At 40.9% G+C, this 21,295-nt stretch overlaps 1 protein-coding gene across 1 annotated transcript in view; it reads right to left on the bottom strand.

Moving 5' to 3' along the window:
- IMPG1 (interphotoreceptor matrix proteoglycan 1) overlaps positions 1 to 21,295 on the bottom strand; it is a 167,134-nt gene that overhangs the window by 112,702 nt on the left and 33,137 nt on the right. The window contains 1 exon segment of the mRNA XM_070480762.1: positions 23 to 193. Within this exon segment, the coding sequence (XP_070336863.1) occupies positions 23 to 193 (171 nt within the window).

Below are 21,295 nucleotides of genomic sequence, written 5' to 3'. Positions count from 1 at the left end.
TCTTAGAGACTCGTCTGCTCACCCAGGCATGCACCAGAGCAATAGAGCGTAATCTCTGATTGGAATACGGGGATCAGCGGCTTCTGAAGGTCTCCAGGTGATTCCAAGATGCGGACAGGTTTGGGAACCACTGTTTCGTGGATCTGTAAGGAGACCTTCAGCTGAAGAGTCAGGAGAACCCTCTTCACATTGGCTTAAACAATAAGGAAGTTATTACTCCATGTGAAAGGAAGCTAAAAGCTAAGAGCTGCCTGGTGCAATGAAACCGATTGCCTTTCTACTACCCTCTCATTTTCTCTGCTCCATTCCCTCACGTGGGACTTTGTCTGTAGGCCAGCTTCCACCAAATTGAATGTGCTTACCCTGTTCATGTTGAAAAATAGCCTTTCCCTACAGTCTAGCTGATCCACGCCACGTGCTTGGATGAATACCAGCTGCCAATGGGGATATGCTGCACTATTAGCTTGAGCCGAGTTGTCCTGGGCAGGGAACTGGGATGTTCCAGAGTGGCTCATTCTAACTGGAGGTGGGGGTCAGCATTCCCTCTGTCAGGGGGGCTGCACGGCAGAGCGGAAGGTGCCCATTCCACATCAGGGCAAAAGCTGCCCGAGGGGGATTCTAGAAGCTGAATACACAGCCAGGAGTGGCCACTGCAGTTGGTAAGATGGGAATTTTAGTTTAGGAATGTTAACTTTCAACAAACTCTTTTCAACATTCACGAAGTTTGGTAATCGTATTTCAATCGCCGCTAAGAATGGAAGAGAAAAAAATGTGCATCATCGGATAATTCTAAGCCTCGCTGGGGTGGTGAGCACAGAGCCCACTCGGGAGCTCGTGTGCCCACACTCCTGCATTCCCCATCCTTGCACAGCGCCTGCCTGCAGTGGGGGCCCTGCTCTTAGGCTGGTCTTGCTCTCACCTGAGCCACCTCCAAAGTATTTGGCCCTTTAGGGTTGGTCTGTTCTTACTTGCTTGTTATGCTCTGGTAGAACCCTCTGAATGGCTTGGCTTGGGAACAGTATTTCCACCCTGGCTCTGGGAACAATGCCCCCATCCTGGAATTTTTCCTAATCAGATCCCTTTGGATTTAAATACTTTTCTCGTATCCAGGCTTGCTCACAGAGATCCCGCTAGATCTATGACTTTGGACTTCATCTTATCAGGGTGGAAACAGAAGGAGAGATGAGAAGATCACAGATTTCCCAGTTTCCCAGAATTCTCATGTTATCTGACCAATTCCCCTTCCCTACCAGGGCTGATCTTTCATAAACCTCCATGTGTCCGTAAATCCACATCGCTAGTGGTCAACAATGAGGTGAACTAGGAGGGTGTGGGACTTGGTGGGCTTCGGGTCTCCTGATTTCTTGCTGATGTCCTTTCATTCTCAAATGTGTCCTTACTTGGAAAATAAATTATACCGTCACCCAGTTTTTCAGATCTCCTTGTGGGAGGAGACCTGATGCAGGTACTCCTCAAACGGCTGCCTCCCTCCTCAAGGAAACACCTAGTTCCATTTTTGAATGTCTACTTAGATAATTCTTTCCTTTGAGCTGAAAATTATTTTCCAGTAGCTTGCACACGTTAGTTCTACTTCTGCCCTCTGCTCTAGCAAAGACCAAGTTACAGATGCCTCCACAGCAGTTCCTTGTATTTTCTTTATATTAGACAATTTTTTACTTTACGATAAAACATCCTCTACCTTTCTTCGGTTTCTTGCATCACCTAAGTATCAGATTCCTCAGCCTTCTGTGTTTCTGCAGATCACACGAAGCCAACCACGGGGGACCCACTATGGTAAAACTCTCATTTGAGCAGGGTGCCCCATCCCATGTCACCTCTAGAGAAAATGTGGGCAAGACTTTTGAGAAAAGAGGCTTAAGGTTATCTGGGTTCAAGAATATTTACAAGACAGGCTACATTGATGAAGTCTGTGTCTTTCCCAAGGATTTCAAATAAAAACAAAATATATGTAAGAACTGAAACATGGAATGTTACAGACTTAGAGGAGGTAAAAAGAGCTGATATTTATTGGAGCTAATGAAAGCACTCTTGGATAAATAACTAGATCACATTAGATGCTGTCCTCCAGTGTTGCATAAATTGTAATGTTGAACTGAACTCTGGTTCTCTGGATACATTTTTATGAGTTGATAGTTTTAGTTTATATAAGAATTTGGAAGGTATGGGGTAAAAATTTAATGAGAATGAATTGAGAGTTGAAAGACTTGCTATAAAAAGGGAGTGCATTTAATAGATCAGAAAATTTTTTGAGGCAGAAAATAATTCTCTAAAATAGTGACAAAACATAAGTATAACATGTTTGATGATGAATTGGCTGTCATCAACAACTGTCTCTGGATGAAGTTCAAAGTTACAAAGAGAAAGGCAAAGTGATTTCCTTAAAAACACACACAAAAAAAAGCTCTATGTTTTTCAGAGTATTAGAAAAATTTAGTGAAATATGCATTTGGATAACAATAAATGCAACTGAGCTATATTATATTGTAGATTAATCATAAAGAAAACAATCCATAAGCCAGTAGTTTTAGGAAATAGTCATATCACTGAATGAAAGTGAAATTCACTCAGTTGTGTCTGACTCTTTGTGACTGCATGAACTATACAGTCGATGGAATTCTCCAGGCCAGAATACTGGAGTGGGTAGCCTTTCCCTTCTCCAGGGGATCTTCCCAACCCAGGGATCAAAACCAGGTCTCCTGCACTGCAGGCGGATTCTTTACCAGCTGAGCCACAAGGGAACCTCTTCGCTGAATGAAGGGTAGTGGAAATTAATATACTTACCTATTCAGAACTTCTAAGTACAGAGGTGGTGGTGGCGATTTAGTAGCTAAGTGTGTGGGACTCTTGTGACTGTGGCCCGTAGCCCGCCAGGCTTCTCTGTCCATGGGATTTTCTGGGCAAGAATACTGAAGTGGGTTACCATTCCCTTCTCCAGGGGATCTTCCCAACCCAGGGATCGAACCTGTGTCTCCTGCGTCGCAGGCAGATTGAGCCGCCAGGGAGGAGAAACAGCTCATATTCATGGCGCTTAACTTTTAAATTTAACTTGAAAATGTCCATTATTTGTGAAAGAAAAATGTAGCAGCAATGCAAACCACATGGCACTCCACTATTCAAAATGTTTTAATTAATAGCCGCAGCGGTGCCCGCGGCCCTGGCTCTGTGACTGACCAGCTGCATTAGAGGTATGCAATTGACCTCTGAATTTTCTCACCGTAAAATGGAGACTTGGTGGCAGGCTTACAGGGTTTCTGTGATATTAAATGAGCTACAGTGTTGGGCACAGTGTTAAGTGCTCAATAAAAACTCATCCGATAGACCACGGATTTCGCTGCTGTCTCCCTGCCTTGCTGACGTCCTTTCGTGGTACTGCCTCGCGGGCCGCAGACTAGACTGCGCATGCCCCATGCATCCCTGCGCTTCCATGCCGCTCGTACATCTCAGGCTTGTGTCTTCGCAGAGAAGGGCTCTTTTCTTCCCCCCTTTTTTCTTGGCCTCCTATTTTTCCTTCAAGGTCCGGCTCTCCTTCTCCCCTAAGTTTTCTCACATCTCAGAATTCATGTGTTGGTTCCTCCAGCCCCCTCTAGCCTGGCTCAGATCTTTATTACTGATTTACTTTATTTTATTTACCTTATTACTTTATTTACTGATTTACTGTATTCACTAGGTTTCTATTGCGTTTCAGGTCCGCTGTGGTAGGTAAAGGTAAATTAGGTGACCAACTGTCATGGAACTTGTGTGTAGTGCTTGCTTTGTCCTGCCTTGCACAATAATTTGCTCTAAATAAATGACTTTAGACTGCAAATACCTTTGGATTTGCAAATACCTAGAACTTTTAGACTGCCAATTCCTGTGTGTTATAATCCTATCCTCTCCCCAAGTCACCTCAGTGCTTGCCTAGCACAGTGTTTTGTACACAGCAGATATGCAATACATAGCCATTAAGAGAACTAGTGAAAAATTCCTGTAGAAATAGTGAGTCTTTTACATATGGGCATTAGTTAATTTGTTTTATAAACCATTAGACTATGAAAAATAGCTTCATATGTCCTGTCAACCTACACTATTGCAATCTTTCTTTGAAACATCTACTCCTTTCCACAGTGTCGAATATCAGAGGTTTTTATTAAAGATAATATCCTAAGTGAAAAGACAAATTAAAAAATTTCCTTTTTTTTTTACAAAGGAAAGAAAACCAAAAGAACAGAAAGGAGATGGCTTATACACAAATTATAATTTAGTAAAATCATCATCCCCAGAATCTTTCAATTTATCCAAGAGTAAACAAACAGGAAACTGAGTCATTAAAAACACGGCTGTTATCGGAAAGGAAATTAATATTGCCTGGCTCTTTAGGAGGACTAGCCCTCCACTCTCTTACCTACCCCCCCTCCAATTGTTGTACTTGATAGGCAAAACCATAACCAGGGTTAAACCCTGCTCTTTGCCTTCTCCTCACTTGCACCCTTGTAGCTGAACTTGGCTGGAGAAAAACAACCATTAGGACTCACTTTAAATTTATGATCCTTAAATAATATCACATTACATTTCTCTGGCCCATTGAGTTTCTCTTTCTCTTGGAGAACTATACACAACTTTTCTCAGATTTCCCGCACTTCTTGCCAATTCTCAGTCTCAGCTGATGACCTTGCTTCACATTTTTTTTTTTTTTTTTTGAGAGCAGGAGGAGATAACTCTTTGGATTTCTAGCACTGCATCAGCTCACTGGCTGCATCTGCCCTCAAATACTCACACTTTCCCTTCTGTGTCTGATGACTGGTCTGTGCTCCTGTCTAAGGCCAGCTCCTTTACTTACGCTCTGGATCCCAGCCTTTTCACCTCTCAAGGACATTCATCCAGAAATGCGCCTTTTCACCTCTCAAGGACATTCATCCAGAAATGCGCCTTGTTCACCTACTGGATCATTTTTTCCTCTTTCTACTGGATCATTCCTTGTAGCCTGTAGACATTCTGTTATCTTCTCCTTCTACTTAAAAGATTCTTTCTTGATACCACTTTCCCTCCATTTTTCTATTTGCACTTTCAGCAAAACTCTTTGAAAAACCTGTTTTTACTTCTTTTCCTGACAAAAGCAAGGTTGTACATGAGTGACAGAGGATTCTCGTGACATCACGTGCAAAGCTATCGACATTTCCCCACTTCATTCCCTCTTTTTCCCTTCCTTCTTTTTACTTTCTGATTAAAAAAAAATTTTGTTTGCCATGTGCTCATAAGTGAAAAAGTAAAGGCAAAAACTGCTCAGTTGTGTCCGACTCTTTGCGACCCCATGCTCTGTAGCCCGCCAGGCTCCTCTGTCCGTCGGATTCTCCAGGCAAGAATGCTGGAGTGGGTTGCCATCCCCTTCAACAGGGGATCTTCCCAACCCAGGGCTGGAACCCAGGTTTCCCGCATTGCAGGTGGATTCTTTACTGTCTGAGCTAGCAGAGAAGCCCAAGAATACTGGACTGGGTAGTCTATCCTTTCTCCAGGGGATCTTCTGGACCTAGGGATCCAACTGGGGATTCCTGCATTGCTGACGGATTCTTTACCAGCTGAGCTATTAGGGAAGAGGCCCCGATGGAGCCCCGTGTATTTAACATGTTCTTGCGTTACTTTACCAGAAGGTGTCACTATCCAACACATAATATAAGGAAAGCTGACCATTGGATAATGAAATATTCAGTTCTTTGACTTTGGGATTGTACCTGTTGAGTACTGACATCTGTTGACGGTGAGGGTTGTGATTTTGCAGAAAAGCAGATCATTTGAGGAAGGGTTGAGACTTAATATGCTGAAATAGACTCTCACTGAGCTGGGAGGTACTCCTGAAACGCCTGGCGGATGGGAAATATTTAGGTGGTGGGAAGGAGAACCACGAGTCCACAGGAGACATCTTTCAGCAGACTGAAGAAGGTGGTCGACATGACACCGAAGTTTTAAGTTGCGGATTAAATTATGTTTCTTTAGAGCCAGACATTCTGGAATGTGAAGTCAAGTGGGCCTTAGGAAGCATCACTACAAACAAAGCTAGTGGAGGTGACGGAATTCCAGTTAACCTATTTCAAATCCTAAAAGATGTTGCTGTGAAAGTGCTGCTCTCAATATGCCAGCAAATTTGTAAAACTCAGCAGTGGCCACAGGACTGGCAAAGTTCAGTTTTCATTCCAATCCCTAAGAAAGGTAATGTCAAGAAATGCTCAAACTACTGCACAACTTCATTCATCTCACACACTAGCAAAGTAATGCTCAAAATTCTCCAAGCCAGGCTTCAGCAATATGTGAACTGTGAACTTCCAGATGTTCAAGCTGGTTTTAGAAAAGGCAGAGGAACCAGAGACCAAATTGCCAACATTTGCTGGATCATTTAAAAAGCAAGAGAGTTCCAGAAAAACATCTATTTTTGCTTTATTGACTATGCCAAAGCCTTTGACTGTGTGGATCACAATAAACTGGAAAATTCTGAAAGAGATGGGAGTACCAAACCACCTGACCTTCCTCTTGAGAAATCTATATGCAGGTCAGGAAGCAACAGTTAGAACTGGACATGGAACAACAGACTGGTTCCCAATAGGAAAAAGAGTACATCAAGGCTGTATATTGTCACCCTGCTTATTTAACTTATATGCAGAGTACATCATGAGAAATGCTGGGCTGGATGAAGCACAAGCTGGAATCAAGTTTGCTGGGAGAAATATCAATAACCTCAGATATGCAGATGACACCACCCCTATGACAGAAAGTGAAGAAGAACTAAAGAGCCTCTTGATGAAAGTGAAAGAGCAGAGTGAAAAAGTTGGCTTAAAACTCAACATTCAAAAAACTAAGATCATGGCATCTGGTCCTATCACTTCATGGCAAATAGATGGGGAAAGAGTGGAAACAGTGGCTAACTTTAGTTTTTTGGGCTCTAAAATCACTGCAGATAGCGATTGCAGCCATGAAATTAAAAGATGTTTACTTCTTGGAAGGAAAGTTATGATCAACCTAGACAGCATATTAAAAAGCAGAGACATTACTTTGCCAACAAAAGTCCATGTAGTCAAAGCTATGGTTTTTCCAATAGTCATGTATGGATGTGAGAGTTGGACTATAAAGAAAGCTGAGTGCTGAAGAATTGATGCTTTTGAACTGTGGTGTTGGAGAAGACTCTTGAGAGTCCCTTGGACTGCAAGATCCATCCAGTCCATCCTTAGGGAGATCACTCCTGGGTGTTCATTGGAAGGACTGATGTTGAAGCTGAAACTCCAATACTTTGGCCACCTGATGCGAAGAGCTGACTCGTTTGAAAAGACCCTGATGCTGGGGAAGATTGAGGGCAGGAGGAGAAGGGGATGACAGAGGATGAGATGGTTAGATGGCATCACTGACTCAATGGACATGGGTTTGGGTGGACTCTGGGAGTTGGTGATGGGCATGGAGGCCTGGCGTGCTGCAGTCCATGCGGTCACAAAGAGTCGGACATGACTGAGCAAGTAAACTGAACTGAACTGAGACACTCAATCCTGGGACTGACCCAGATTGTGCCACCCAGGGTAGCAATGACAAATTTGGAAATGTCTAAATGTGCAGAAAAGGAAATTAATGAAACAACCACTGGATTCAAATGCTGAATTCCAACATTACATTACCCTAAGAAAAAGTCAAATCTAGCTGGGGTGGAGAGGCCGCTCTGAAATACTGGGCTTTTGACCCTTCATTTATTGTTTGAAAATTAGATTGTCTGGGCGCTGCCTGAACGTGCCCACTAGTTTTCGTGAAGGCTAGCCCTTCAGTACGTTAGGCTCTAGGTTGGTTCCTTGATTTTGACTGGCATCCTGGAAACCTTCTCCATATCACATCACTGAAGAGTTTATTTTTTTTTGTTCATGTACCAGACTTGGCCTCTAGTCATAGGTGGCTTGGGATTCCCAGGTGCCTCAGTGGTAAAGAATCTACCTGTCAATGCAGGAGATGCTGGAGACGTGGGTTTGATCCCCGGTTGGGAAGATCCCTTGGAGGAAGGCATGGCAACCCATTCTAGTATTCTTGCCTGGAGTTTCATGGACATAAGATCCTGGCAGGGTGGAGTCCATGGGGTCACAAAGAGTCAGACACAAATTAGTACACACACACACACACACACACACACACACACACATGCATAGATTGCTTACAAGTTTTCCATTTCAGGGCTCAGCCTTGCCCATGAATCTGCCTCTTTCTAGGTTATGTATTCACATGGATCCTTACTAACCTGTTCAGACCAGACACTCTTTTCTAGAGAAATACTTTCTCTCCATCTAACCTTGCAGGTTTATAATCTAGGATTACCGTACACATATAGTGACAGTAATAGACTGTAAGAAGAGGAGAATGTGGTGTTTGTGGCATCGTTATGAGAGTAACAGCAGCTGGGCTGGTAAAAGCACTTAGTGAACCCATTATGTTTTCCTAAGGGAAAGCATTTCAATGCCTAATGAACGAATTAACAGGAGTGGAGACAAAAGTTACTGGAATCCTACAGAATAAAAATCTCCATTTGAAGAACAGGACTCCACAGAGAGAAAGCAGATAACACTCCAGGACCAAATCAGTAACTGGAAGTCTTAAAAAATAATAATTTAATTTCACATATGCTTTCCAGACAGACTTTAACAAAAAAGAGTAAGCAGTTGTGGCCTTTCTGCAAACGCTCAGCTTGCTTGTGATCTGTTATATCCCAGTCCGCCCCCTCCATTAGAGGAAATGCTCAATTACCCACTTGAAATTGTTTTTCTTCAAAGAGCAAGGGCAACTAAATGTACATCATGCTTAACATACCTGAACATGCCTCAAAAATTACACAGATGTACTGAACACCTTGTTTAATGCTGTTCCAGAAAATGGAATGGATTTTAAGCACACTGTCTTCTGCATGATCAAGCAGAGATCACAAGAGCTCCTACCTTCTGCTTTACCATCTCTCTCCTTATGTGTAGTTCCCACTGAACTTCCACCATGACAACCCCAGTGCAAGTGTGTTGGAGTAAATGATACAAAGAAGGACCATAGGGATTAAGGACAATTCCAGTGATTTTCTCTAGGGAAATGTGAAGGGAATAAACATGTGCTCATTCACTCAGTTGTATGTGACTTTTTGCGACTCCGTGGATTGTAGCCCACCAGGATCCTCTGTCAATGAAATTTTCCAAGCAAGAATACTGGAGTGGGTTGCCATTTCCTACTCTAAGGGATCTTCCTGACATGGAGATCTAACCTGGATTTCCTGTATTGCAGGCATAGTCTTTACCCATTGAGCACATGGGAAGCCCTTGAGAGTCAGCATGCACCGTGATTATCAGTGATGCAGCTGGTGGATGCCACACCATTGTCCTCTCTGAAGCTTTGGGAGCTTGGAAGCCATCACAGCCTTCCTTGCCTCCAGCACTAGCCTTGTTCAACTGCACTTTTCCCCGCTGAGGGTGAAAGTCAGTGCTTCCTCCTCTCAAAGAATCGGAGCAGTTGCATTATTTTTCTGCACATTGCAAAATCCAGCTTTGGCCACTGCGTTTGCTACATCAGGAGGAAAGGATTAGGACCTGGGAAAACCACTGCAGGACACAACAGTTGCTATCTTCTGTTCTCTTGTATACTCATATGGATACATTTGTACTGAGCTCCTCTTCCATCTCACTGAACTGAGAAAAAAAAAAGAGAGAAAGGACAGAATCTATAGGTGAGATGCTGGGAAATTTTGCTGAGGGCATATGCAGCTTGGTAAGAGGGCAGAAACAGAACTGAAATTGAAGGGAGAAGTAGAAAAAAGAGGGGTGAACAACAGAATCCCTGCTGGATAGTTCAGGGAACTATATTCAATAATCTGTTATAAATCATAATGAAAAAGAATTTGTAAAAGTATGTATATATGTATAACTGAATCACTTTACTGTATAGCAGAAATTAACACAATGTTGCAAATCAACTCTACTTCAGTAAAAAAAATAAGCTAAATTAAAAAAATGCCTACCAAGTTAAAAAAAAAAGTTCATTTGACTTCTGGGCAAACATTAAGAATGATGGTTTGAAAATGTATTTTGCTGATCTGATTTTTACAAAATAATTACGTATTCATATACTTGGAAGAACTGGAAAAGATCTATAAAAATGTTAAGTACCGATTAAAAAAATAAGAAACGAGAAATGGAGTGGTGTCTTTTGTGTCCTGGGAGGGGGATGCCCTGTGACCAGCTGGGGTCCTGAGGTCTTCAGGTCTGGCAGGTGGGTCAGACAGTAAAGAATCTGCCTGCAGTGTGGGAGACCAGAGTTTGATCCCTGGGTGGGGAAGATCCCCTGGAGAAGGAAACGGCAGCCCACTCCAGTATTCTTGCTAGGGTATCCTAGGACAAGGATGGATCCTAGGACAATGGACAGAGGAGCCTGGCAGGCTACTATCCATGGGGTCGAAAAGAGTCAGACACGACTGAACGGCTAACACTTTCGCCTTTTTCAGGGAGTAAAGATGCAGGAGTCCAGGAGGGCAGGGTCCTTCACTGTCCCCTGGACATAAATGGGTGCTTGCTCCCCACTCCCTTCGAGGAGGATGTTTCGAGGGGAAGGAGCATTCAAGAAAAGACTGGCTTTCTGTGTCCTGAGAAAGCAGGGCAGCACAGCTGAGGTGCTCGTCACGGCGTAGCTTGGAGATGGCTCACGCTGCCTTCATCTAAGCCAAGGAAGCGCTTCACAACGGAGCCTCTTGACCAAGGCCATTCCCAGCCGCCTGCCAGTCCCAGAGGCGCTGTTTCTGCCGCAGTTCAGGACCACGGGATGCCCTGAACTCTCAAGTGCCCTTCAGGGTTTGCAGGAGTGTTTCAGAGGTTGTGAGAAGCCACGGGATCAACACTTAGCTTCTTCGTGCGGTGCTAAATTTACTTGAGCATTTTAGCAGAAAAGTTGAAAATGCGAAAGATTGTAAATGATTTTCACATGAATACACAAGCAAAGTCAGCAAAATCCTTTCTCCTTCAAATAAGCCGGCCTTGCAAGTGAGAAGAGTTGGGTATTTCTATAAGCTGTGATTAACTGTAAACTGTATTTCCTTGGAAAACGGTGAGTGGGGTTGGTTGAGTGGGGCTGAGGTCAGGTTGAAGTAAAAGGGATGTGAAACTGAGGTGAGAACGATTTTGTTGAAGTTGCTGGTCAGCTTGGTTAAGGCTTCTTTTCAGGCACTGACAAAAAGAAAGCAGTAATTTCCCCAGCTAGATGTTTAGCTACCCCTCAAATTACCCTGGGTAGACAGGTACCTTCTCCATATCCACATAGGACTAACCCTGTTAAACCATTTGAGAAGGGGATAACAGGGGATGCTGTCTTGGCCCCCTGATGGTTGGACGGCATCGCTGACTCAATGGACATGAGTTTGAGCAAGCTCTGGGAGATGGTGAAGGACAGGGAAGCCTGGAAGCCTGGCATGCTGCAGTTCACGGGGTCTCAAAGAGTTGGACATGACTGAGCGACTGAACAACAATCATCTTTTTCTTACATTAACCTCTCCTGGCTTCCCTGGTAGGTCAGTCAGTAAAGAATTTGCCTGCAGTGCAGGAGACTGGGATTGATTCATGGGCCAGGAGGATCCCCTGGAGAAGGAAATGACAACCCACTCTGGGATTCTTGCCTGGAAAATCCTGTGGATAGAGGAGTCTGGTGAGCTACAGTCCAAGGGGTTGCAAGAGTTGGACACGACTTAGCAACTAAACCACCACCACAAACTCTTACTTCTTCCCAGTCACTGACCCATCACAAAAACTTTTAGGGCATCATCTCCATAGGTTTCAGAATGTGGAGCTTAAATAAATACACAGATTATGAATAAGAGAATCAGAATAGAATTTTACGAGTTAATCTGAGATCTGTGCATGATGAGTTGCAATTGTATCTCACAAATGTTTATGGGATGTGACAGTATTCAGAGCATTTTTCTAGCCTGGCTGGACAGAAGTTTGAATGATACAGAGACCAAAGGATTTTGCTGAGACCGTACCAGGTCATTCACAAGACAAGTAGCAGCAAATCACGAAGATCTACCAAGAGCCTATAAAAAAAATTCCCCCAAATTAAGAAGAAGCTAACTTCAGAAGCTGGGAGTGCACTGAGAAAATATCGCAGGCAGGAACATAGATCTGCTTAGGGGACACATTAATGACATGTGCAAAATACCCACTTTCTTCTGGTTCCAGCTGCGCTGGTGTGTTTCTCCCTGAGATCCCCAGGGCTGCTATCTATTGGGGCATATTTATCTCAGTAGAGTTTAACCATGCCTGAAGTACTCATATCAGAAATGCCTCTAATTTAGCCCAGCATCTTTATTCTCTGAATCTTTTTGTTGCTTGTGATTCTAATATTGCAAACTATGAAACAACTCCTCTTAAATTTTAGTGCTCATACGTAAGCCTGATCTTAGAGTACACTGGGAGTTCTGAGTAAAGAGACTTGCATGTGTAGTGTTCTTGCATATATTGCCACAAAAGAATGATACTGTAGCTACTCAAGGAGAGTTGGAGAAAGATTAAACAGTTTAAACAGCTATAAATCTCTGCCTTTTTTTTTGTGTTTGTGTAATCCATTTTTTCTCTTATTTTTAAATTTTTAATTGGAGTATAATTGCTTTACAATGTCATATTAGTTTCTGCTATATAATGATGGGAATCAACTATACGCATACATATAGCCCCTTCTTTTTGGATCTGCCTCCAACCATCCCATCCCATCCATCTCTCCCCTCTTATGCATAAAAACCTATCACAGTTCTTGAAGAGAAGAAAGGTGAACTGCAGTTTGAGTACCTATGGGGCTGAAGTTGCAGTTAAGATAGTTCTGCTTTCCTAAATTGTTTCCTGAACTTGGGAAAATAATCTCTACAAGCTTTAACTTTCTAACCTACAAAAGGCATAACTATAATCCCACCATAGTTTTGTATTAATGTTTGCATGTTATTTAGCTCTGTTTTGTTTTGAAGATCAAATGAGAAACTAGATGTCAGGATTTTGCAGAAGGCCTGGCATATTGTTGGCTGTTATTCTATTTTGAAGTTTAAGGCTAGGAATAGGATTGTCTGATTTAGCGAATAAAATATAGGACACCAGTCAAACTTGAATTTTCAATAAACAACTATGTAATTATTATTATTTTTTTTTAGTATAAGTATGTCCCATGCAATATTTGGGACACATTAAGTATAAAAGGACAAAAAAGATTCTGTTAAAAGACAAAGATGGTAAGACTACATTTAAAAAATACCCCACTATATACTTTTAACAGACATATTTAAAAAAGAGATATGGGGAAGTTGAAATTAAAAAGATGAAAAAAGTTACATTATGCAAATAGTAATCAAAGGAAATTTGGTTTAGCTATATTAATATCATATTAGATCAGAGGCCTGTTGGTAACCCCCCAGGCCTTGGGGCTGGTTGAGAAGGCCTGATTTGTAGCATTTGCCAGTTTTTATGTGTCATAAAATACATGTACTCCTCCATGACTGATTTCAAGCCACAGAACCCAGAGAGATGTGAACAATTAGTGCCTGTAAATCAGTGTGGGCCAGTTCCAGCACACCCATGGACAAGGTTCCTTCCTTGGCAGGAAGCATTACAAAGATGAAGATAGTCACAACATAATGATAAAAGTTTAAAAGTCATCAGAAAGATGTAGCAAATTATAATTTTACATACTAAATAATATACCCTTGAAATATATAAAGCAACAGTTTAAAGAACAATAAAGAATGTAAAATCAACAATAATAATAGGTGGATCTTAAGAGATCTTTCTTGGTAATTGATAGAGCAGCAGATTAAAAATCAATAAAGATAGAGGATTGAAAACATAAGTAAACTTAACCAATGGATATATATGGACCATTATAAAAATAAACCTTCTTTATATCTTGGGAAGAACATATACAAATATACAAATATTGACTATACATTGGACTGTAATGCATGTACACTATGTTCTCAATCCAACAGAGAGGTGAGTTATAAAGCAGTTTTAAAAAACAAATAGAAAATCCTTATGTTTGAAAATTGAAAAAAAATTCTTATAAGTAACCTATAAGTAAAAAAATTAACCTATGAGTTAATGAAAAAATCATGCTGGGTATTAAAAATATCTTTATCAAGTGATTAAAACTCTACATAATAAAACTTGTGAGATATAGCTAAATCAGTACTTGAAAGGTTAATTTAGCTCATTAAAATGCTTATTTTAGAAAAAGAAAAAAGCTAAATATTAATGAGCTAAGCATCTATCTCAAGAATTTAACAAAACAAAATAAATTCAAAGAAAGTACAAGAATAAAGATAAGAGTAGGAATTAATAAAATATAAAAGAAAAGATAACAAAAAAGAGAAGAATAAGCCAAATAAAAGCAAAAAATTTTTCCTTTGAAAATACTAATAACAGAAACAAAAACATGAGAAAGAGAAGGTACAGCTAATTACTATCAAGATTGAAAAGGAGGACATCACTATGCTTCCTAATGGCATGAGAAACTTAACAATGTTTTGTCAATAAATTTGAAATTTTGATGAAATGGATAAATTCTAGAAATATGCAAATTACAAATTTATTATACAAAATGAATGTAATCAGAGACAGAAGAGTTATTATAATCTTTAAAAAACTGAGTCAGTAGCCAAATATCTTCTCGTAAATATAACTCTTCACCTAAGAGTTCTATCAAACATTCATGGAAAAAATAACTCTATTTTCACACAAACTCTTACAAAATCTGACAAGAAAAGTATGAGAAAAAAAAATCATGGTCCAATCTCACTTATGAATATGAATGTAATAACATGAAATAAAATATTAGCAAATGGAATCCAGCAGAATGTGAAAAAAGACGATGACCAAGTCATATATATCTCAGGAATATCAGGTTGGTTTAATATTTGAAATTGATTAAGGTAATTTTTCACATTAATGAATTAAAAGAGAAAAAACATTTGATAATCTCAGTAGGTACAGAAGAAGTTCATGATATATATATGTATTTATCCATGGTTAAAACTCTTAGGAATAGAAAGGAACTTTTTAAAACTTGATGTAGCAAATTTTCAAAAACAAAACAAGCACAGAATCTAAAACAAACTCCATTCTTAATGGTGAACTATGAAAGCATTCCCTTCCAGATCAGTATCAAGATATATGTAATATCAAGGTATATAGTGTATGCAATCACCATTTCTCTTTATATAGAATATAAAGGAAATAAACATAGGCTATAGTGGATGGCCCATGAAAGACAATAAGATAATATAAAGAAAGAAAAGATACAAAGACTGAAAAGGGAGATTTTTAGTTTTTGTTATTCGAAAATGATATAATTTTTAAGCAGAAAACTCCAAAGAATTGCTAGTGAATTTTCATAATTAAGATTGTTCAGCAAAGCTAAGGGATATAAAGCCAATTACTTTTCTACACAAAAACTGCAATATGAGAGCCATTTACAAGATTACAGTTAATACCAAGTAACTAGGGATAAGTCCGTGGTGAGGAAGCCCTTTACGGTATAATTATGCAACTTTATTATAAGGTACTAATAACAGGAGAGACACTCCATGTTTCTGGATAGAAAGGCTTAACATTATAAGGGTATCAATTTTTCCCCAAATTGATCTACAGATTTAACACAACTCCAATCCAATCTCAGTGGTACTTAGTGATCTAATTTTAGACATATTATGAAGGAGTGGAGGGTCAAGAATAGCTTAGACTCTCCTGTAGCAAGAGAAAAATGCCAGGGAAGCTTTGTTACAAAATTTCAAGATTATTATAAATTTGTAATAAATAAAGCAATGTGGTACCATCTCAGGTGTAATAAAATTAACAAACCCATGTTCAGGATGTGGGGAGAGAGGAGGAGAGGGTGAGATGTATGGAGAGAATAACATGGAAACTTACATGATCACATGTAAAATAGATAGCCAATGGGAATTTGCTGTGTGGCTCAGGAAACTCAAACAGGGGCTCTGTATCAACCTAGAGGGGTGGGATGGAGAGGGAAATGGGAGGGAGGTTCAAAAGGGAGGGGGTATATGTATACCTATGGCTGATTCAGGGTGAGGTTTGACAGAAAACAACAAAATTCTATAAAGCAATTATCCTTCAATTTAAAAATAAATTAAAACAAGCAAACAAACAAATCCATGTTCATGACAGAAGAGGCATCACAGACCAGAGAGAAAAGAGGATACTATCCACTGAATGATGCTGAAACAATTGATGATCCATAATTATTTTTTAAAAGAAACTGTTTTCCTGCTTCACACACATATACATAGACAATAAATTTTTTGTGGAGTAAAAATGGAAAATAAAACTCTACATCTTTTATGGGACTTCCCTGGTGGCTCAGTGATAAAGAATATGCCTGCAATGCAGGAGCCACAGGAGACAAGGGTTTGATTCCTGGGTCAGTAAGATCCCCTGGAGGTGGGCATGGCAACCCAGTCCAGTATTTTTGCCTGGAGAATCCCATGGACAGAGGAGCCTGGAGGGCTACAGTCCTTGGGGTCACAAAGAGTCACACATGACCAAAGTGACTGAGCACTCATGCACACATGTACATCTTTTATAAGGCAATAGAGTGGAATATTTTTATGCCTCTAAGATAATGAATCCCAACGAATGCTCAAACTACCGCACAATTGCACTCATCTCACACACTAGTAAAGTAATGCTCAAAATTCTCCAAGCCAGGCTTCAGCAATACGTGAACTGTGAACTTCCAGATGTTCAAGCCAGTTTTAGAAAAGGCAGAGGAACCAGAGATCAAATTGCCAATATCTGCTGGATCACTGAAAAAAGCAAGAGAGTTCCAGAAAAACATCTATTTTTTCTTTATTGACTATGCCAAAGCCTTTGACTGTGTGGATCACAATAAACTGTGGAAAATTCTGAAAGAGATGGGCATACCAGACCACCCGACCTGCCTCTTGAGAAACCTATATGCAGGTCAAGAAGCAACAGTTAGAACTGGACATGGAACAACAGATTGGTTCCAAACAAGAAAAGGAGTACATCAAGGCTGTGTATTGTCACCCTGCTTATTTAACTTAAATGCAGAGTACATCATGAGAAACACTGGGCTGGAAGATGCACAAGCTGGAATCAAGATTGTTGGGAGAAATATCAATAACCTCAGATATGCAGATGACACCACCCTTATGGCAGAAAGTGAAAAAGAATTAAAAAGCCTCTTGATGAAAGTGAAAGAGGAGAGTGAAAAAGTTGGCTTAAAGCTCAACATTCAGAAAACTAAGATCATGGCATCTGGTCCCATCACTTCATGGCAAATAGATGGGGAAACAGTGGAAACCTTGTCAGACTTAATTTTTTTGGGCTCTAAAATCACTGCAGATGGTGATTGCAGCCATGGAATTAAAAGATGCCTACTCTTTGGAAGGAAAGTTATGACCAACCTAGATAGCATATTAAAAAGCAGAGACATTACTTTGCCAACAAAGGTCTGTCTAGTCAAGGCTATGGTTTTTCCAGTGTCATGTATGGATGTGAGAGTTGGACTGTGAAGAAAGCTGAATGCTGAAGAATTGATGCTTTTGAACTGTGGTGTTGGAGAAGAAGAGTCGCTTGGACTGCAAGGAGATCCAACCAGTCCATTGGCCAAACTCCAATACTTTGGCCACATCATGCAAAGAGTTGACTCATTGGAAAAGACCCTGATGCTGGGAGGGATTGGGGGCAGGAGGAGAAGGGGACAACAGAGGATGAGATGGCGGGATGGCTTCACCAACTTGATGGACATGAGTTTGAGTAAACTCCCGGAGTTGGTGATGGGCATGGAGGCCTGGCGTGCTGCAATTCATGGGGTTGCAAAGAGTTGGACATGACTGAGCGACTGAACTAAACTGAACTGAACTGAACTGAAGATAATGAAGGATTTTTAAAGTAAGACAAAAAACTCTATAAAGCATGGAGTTAAAGGCTGATGATTGAACAGCATTAAAATTAAGAATGTGTGCTCATTAAAGGGTACCATTTAGAGAATAAGAAAAAAAAGCCACAAACTGAGAGAATGTATTGGAAGAGTAATAGAATGCCAAAGAATTGACATCCGAAACTTCAATAGAACTGCTCTAAACCAACAAGAAAAGGCATACCTCCCATATTCTAGAAGAGGAAGCAGAAAAGACCCCAAATGTATGAAAAGATACTTAACCTCAACAGTAATCTGAGATACACAAATTAAAACCACAATGAGATACTATTTCATTCCCAAAGCCAACTGACAAAAATAAAAAGTCAGGCAATACAGAGTATGAATGAAGATTTGGAATCAAAGGAACTCTTACTCAAAGTGGCACAAACATAGGGAGACAGTTTGGTATCACCTTGTAAAATTGAAAATGTCTTCCTCATGACACAGTGAGGTTTCTCTTCTACTCATTAGAGAGTGAGAGGGACAGACTCTGGAGAGATTCCTGCCTGGTGTGAGCATCAGGGGACACTTGGGAATATCTGTACCAGTGTTGTAAGTAATGCAGAGTCCATCAAAAGAAGAGCAAATGTCCGGTGGTATTCATACCTGGTATGCAAAGCAGGCTCAGACGCTTCTCAAGCATCATCTCAGGCCTTCTTAGGCTCACCTGTCTCTCAGATCGGCTCTTCACAAGCTTTGACCCAATATGGGAGACATGAACTCATAGCTCCTTGCCTCATGGCTGTGTCACAGTGTCTGTTCTTCCTGCCCCAGGATTTTCTGTTGCTGCTGTGGTGTGAGAAGCACCATGACCCACCCTCAGCCCACAGATGAGTGCACTGGAAGTGCAGGGAAGTACTTTGTGGTGAATCTCTTAGGAGATAGCATGCGTTTTTCTCCATTCACCCACAGGCTCCCAACCTCACCGACCATCTGGAGACAGTGTGGTTGCTAAACATGGTGCCTTGAGATGAGCAGTTGATTGATCGGCAAGTGCTGGCCAGCTTGGGGAGGCATCTTTATGTTATCACTGTCTCACTCCTCTTTTCCTTTCCCTCCTGGTTCCCGGAGTAGCAGATAAGCTTTTGCCTCAGGGTCTGCTATGTACAACGATGTGAAAGACTTTTTTCTTTCTTTAATCAAAGATTTTAATCGCACAATATTGGGAAGTAAAGAACAAAATACAATTATTGGAGGACAATTGCTCTTCAGTATTGTGTTGGCCTCTGCCACACATCAACACGAACCAGCCACAGGTAGACACATGTCCCCTCCGTCCTGAACCTCCCTCCCACCTCCCTCCCATCCCACCCCTCTAGGTTGTCACAGAGCACTGGAAGCATCCATGCACGAGGAGTGTTTGTGGACCAGGTCCTGAAAGACACTTATGCACGTCCCTGTTGGGGGATGTCATGTTGGCAGTCTGAAACTGGTCATGGTAGGAGTCTTTATTTGCACTATGAATACTGGCAAACACTGAGTATGGATTTTCACCCCTTGAAAAGATAGTGGCTAATTATTTATCAGTACACCATTGGTATGGCAATCCATCCAGGACTCTTGCATGGGCAATCCCATGGATAGAGGAGCCTAGCAGGACACAGTCCATGGGATCACTAGGAGTTGGACATGACCGAGCAACTAAACAACAACAACAACACTTGGTAGGATTTGGACAAAGTCAATGTGACGAAGAGGAAGATGTCTCTGATGATACCAAGATTCCTGACTTTAGAGATAGACGATGACAGCGCAACATGAGGCCAAAGGCAGAGAGCAGAGAGATTTATGCCTGAAGGCAGGGTGCTGAAGATACTACAGTGAACAAGATGGACATAGCTGAGAAAAGAAGACAAGAGAAAGGCAAAGCAGAAAAGAAAAGATATACCCATCTGAGTGCAGAGTTCTAAAGAATAGCAAGGAGAGATAAGAAAGCCTCCTTAAGTACAAAGAATGCAAAGAAGTAGAGGAAAACAATAGAATGGGAAAGATTAGAGATCTCTTCAAGAAAATTAGAGTTACCAAGTTACCAAGGGAACATTTCACACAAAGATGGGTACAATAAAGGACAGAAATGGTAAAGACCTAACAGAAACAGAAAAGATTAAGAATAGGTGGCAGGAATACACAGAAGAACTGTACAAAAAGATGTTAAAGACCTGGATAACTGTTATGGTATAGTCACTCACCTGGAGTGAGACATCCTAGAGTGTGACTTCAAATGGGCTTTAGGAAGCATCACTACGAACAAGGAGGTGATGGAATTCCAGCTGAGCTATTTCAAATCCTAAAAGATGATGCTGTGAAAGTGCTACATTTAATATGTCAGCAAATTTGGAAAACACAGCAGTGGCCGCAGGAGTGGAAAAGGTCAGTTTTCATTCCAACCCAAAGAAGGGCAATGCCAAAGAATATTCAAACTACCGCACAATTGCGCTGATTTCACAAGCTAGCAAGGTAATGCTCAAAACCGTTCAAGCTAGGCTTCAAGAGTATGTGAACTGAGAACTTTTAGACATACAAGCTGAATTTAGAAAAGGCAAAGGAACCAGAGCTCAAAATGCCAACATTTGTTGGATCATAAAAAAAGCAAGAGAATTCCAGAAACATCTACTTCTGCTTCATTGACTTTGGCCACCTGATGCAGAGAGCTGACTCATTGGAAAAGACCTTGATTCTGGGAAAGACTGCAGGCAGGAGGAGAAGAGGGTGATGGAGGATGAGATGGTTGGATGGCATCACTGAATCAGTGGATATAAGTTTAAGCAAAGTCCAGGAGATGGTGAAGGACAGAGAAACCGGGAATGCTGTAGTGCATGGGGTCACAAAGAGTTGGACACGACTAAGATGCTAAACAATAACAACAAAGTTAAAAAGAAAGAAACAACATAATGAAGGGAATGATTATACATTTTATCAATCATATTAAATGAGACTGCTCCTTCCAAACTGGAAATACATTTATGATATAATATATACTAAAAAAAGCGAGAGAAAAACAACCCCCCCTGGTGGCCCATATTATGACCCACATAAATCTTTCTAGAAGGCAATAAATCATGCTCCTCAAACTTGGCTGCATAGAAGGATCACCTGAGTAGCTTTAACAATTACTCTAGCTTATTCTAACTGCTGTTTTGTTAATTGTTTTGGATTTATTTTTGGAAAACTCTTTCCCCTTCTTTTGTGATTTCATTCTCTTATAATTCCCTTGAATGTTATGTTTGGGCTTTCTTTGGTGGCTCAGACAGTAAAGAATCTGCCTGCAATGCAGGAGACCTGGGTTCGATCCCTGGGTTGGGAAGATCCCCTGGAG

Source organism: Odocoileus virginianus, chromosome 19 (genome assembly GCF_023699985.2).
Source record: "Odocoileus virginianus isolate 20LAN1187 ecotype Illinois chromosome 19, Ovbor_1.2, whole genome shotgun sequence".
Lineage (NCBI taxonomy): Eukaryota > Metazoa > Chordata > Mammalia > Artiodactyla > Cervidae > Odocoileus > Odocoileus virginianus.
The sequence above is the reverse complement of the archived record's forward strand: the minus strand, read 5'-3'. Positions and strand labels throughout refer to the sequence as shown.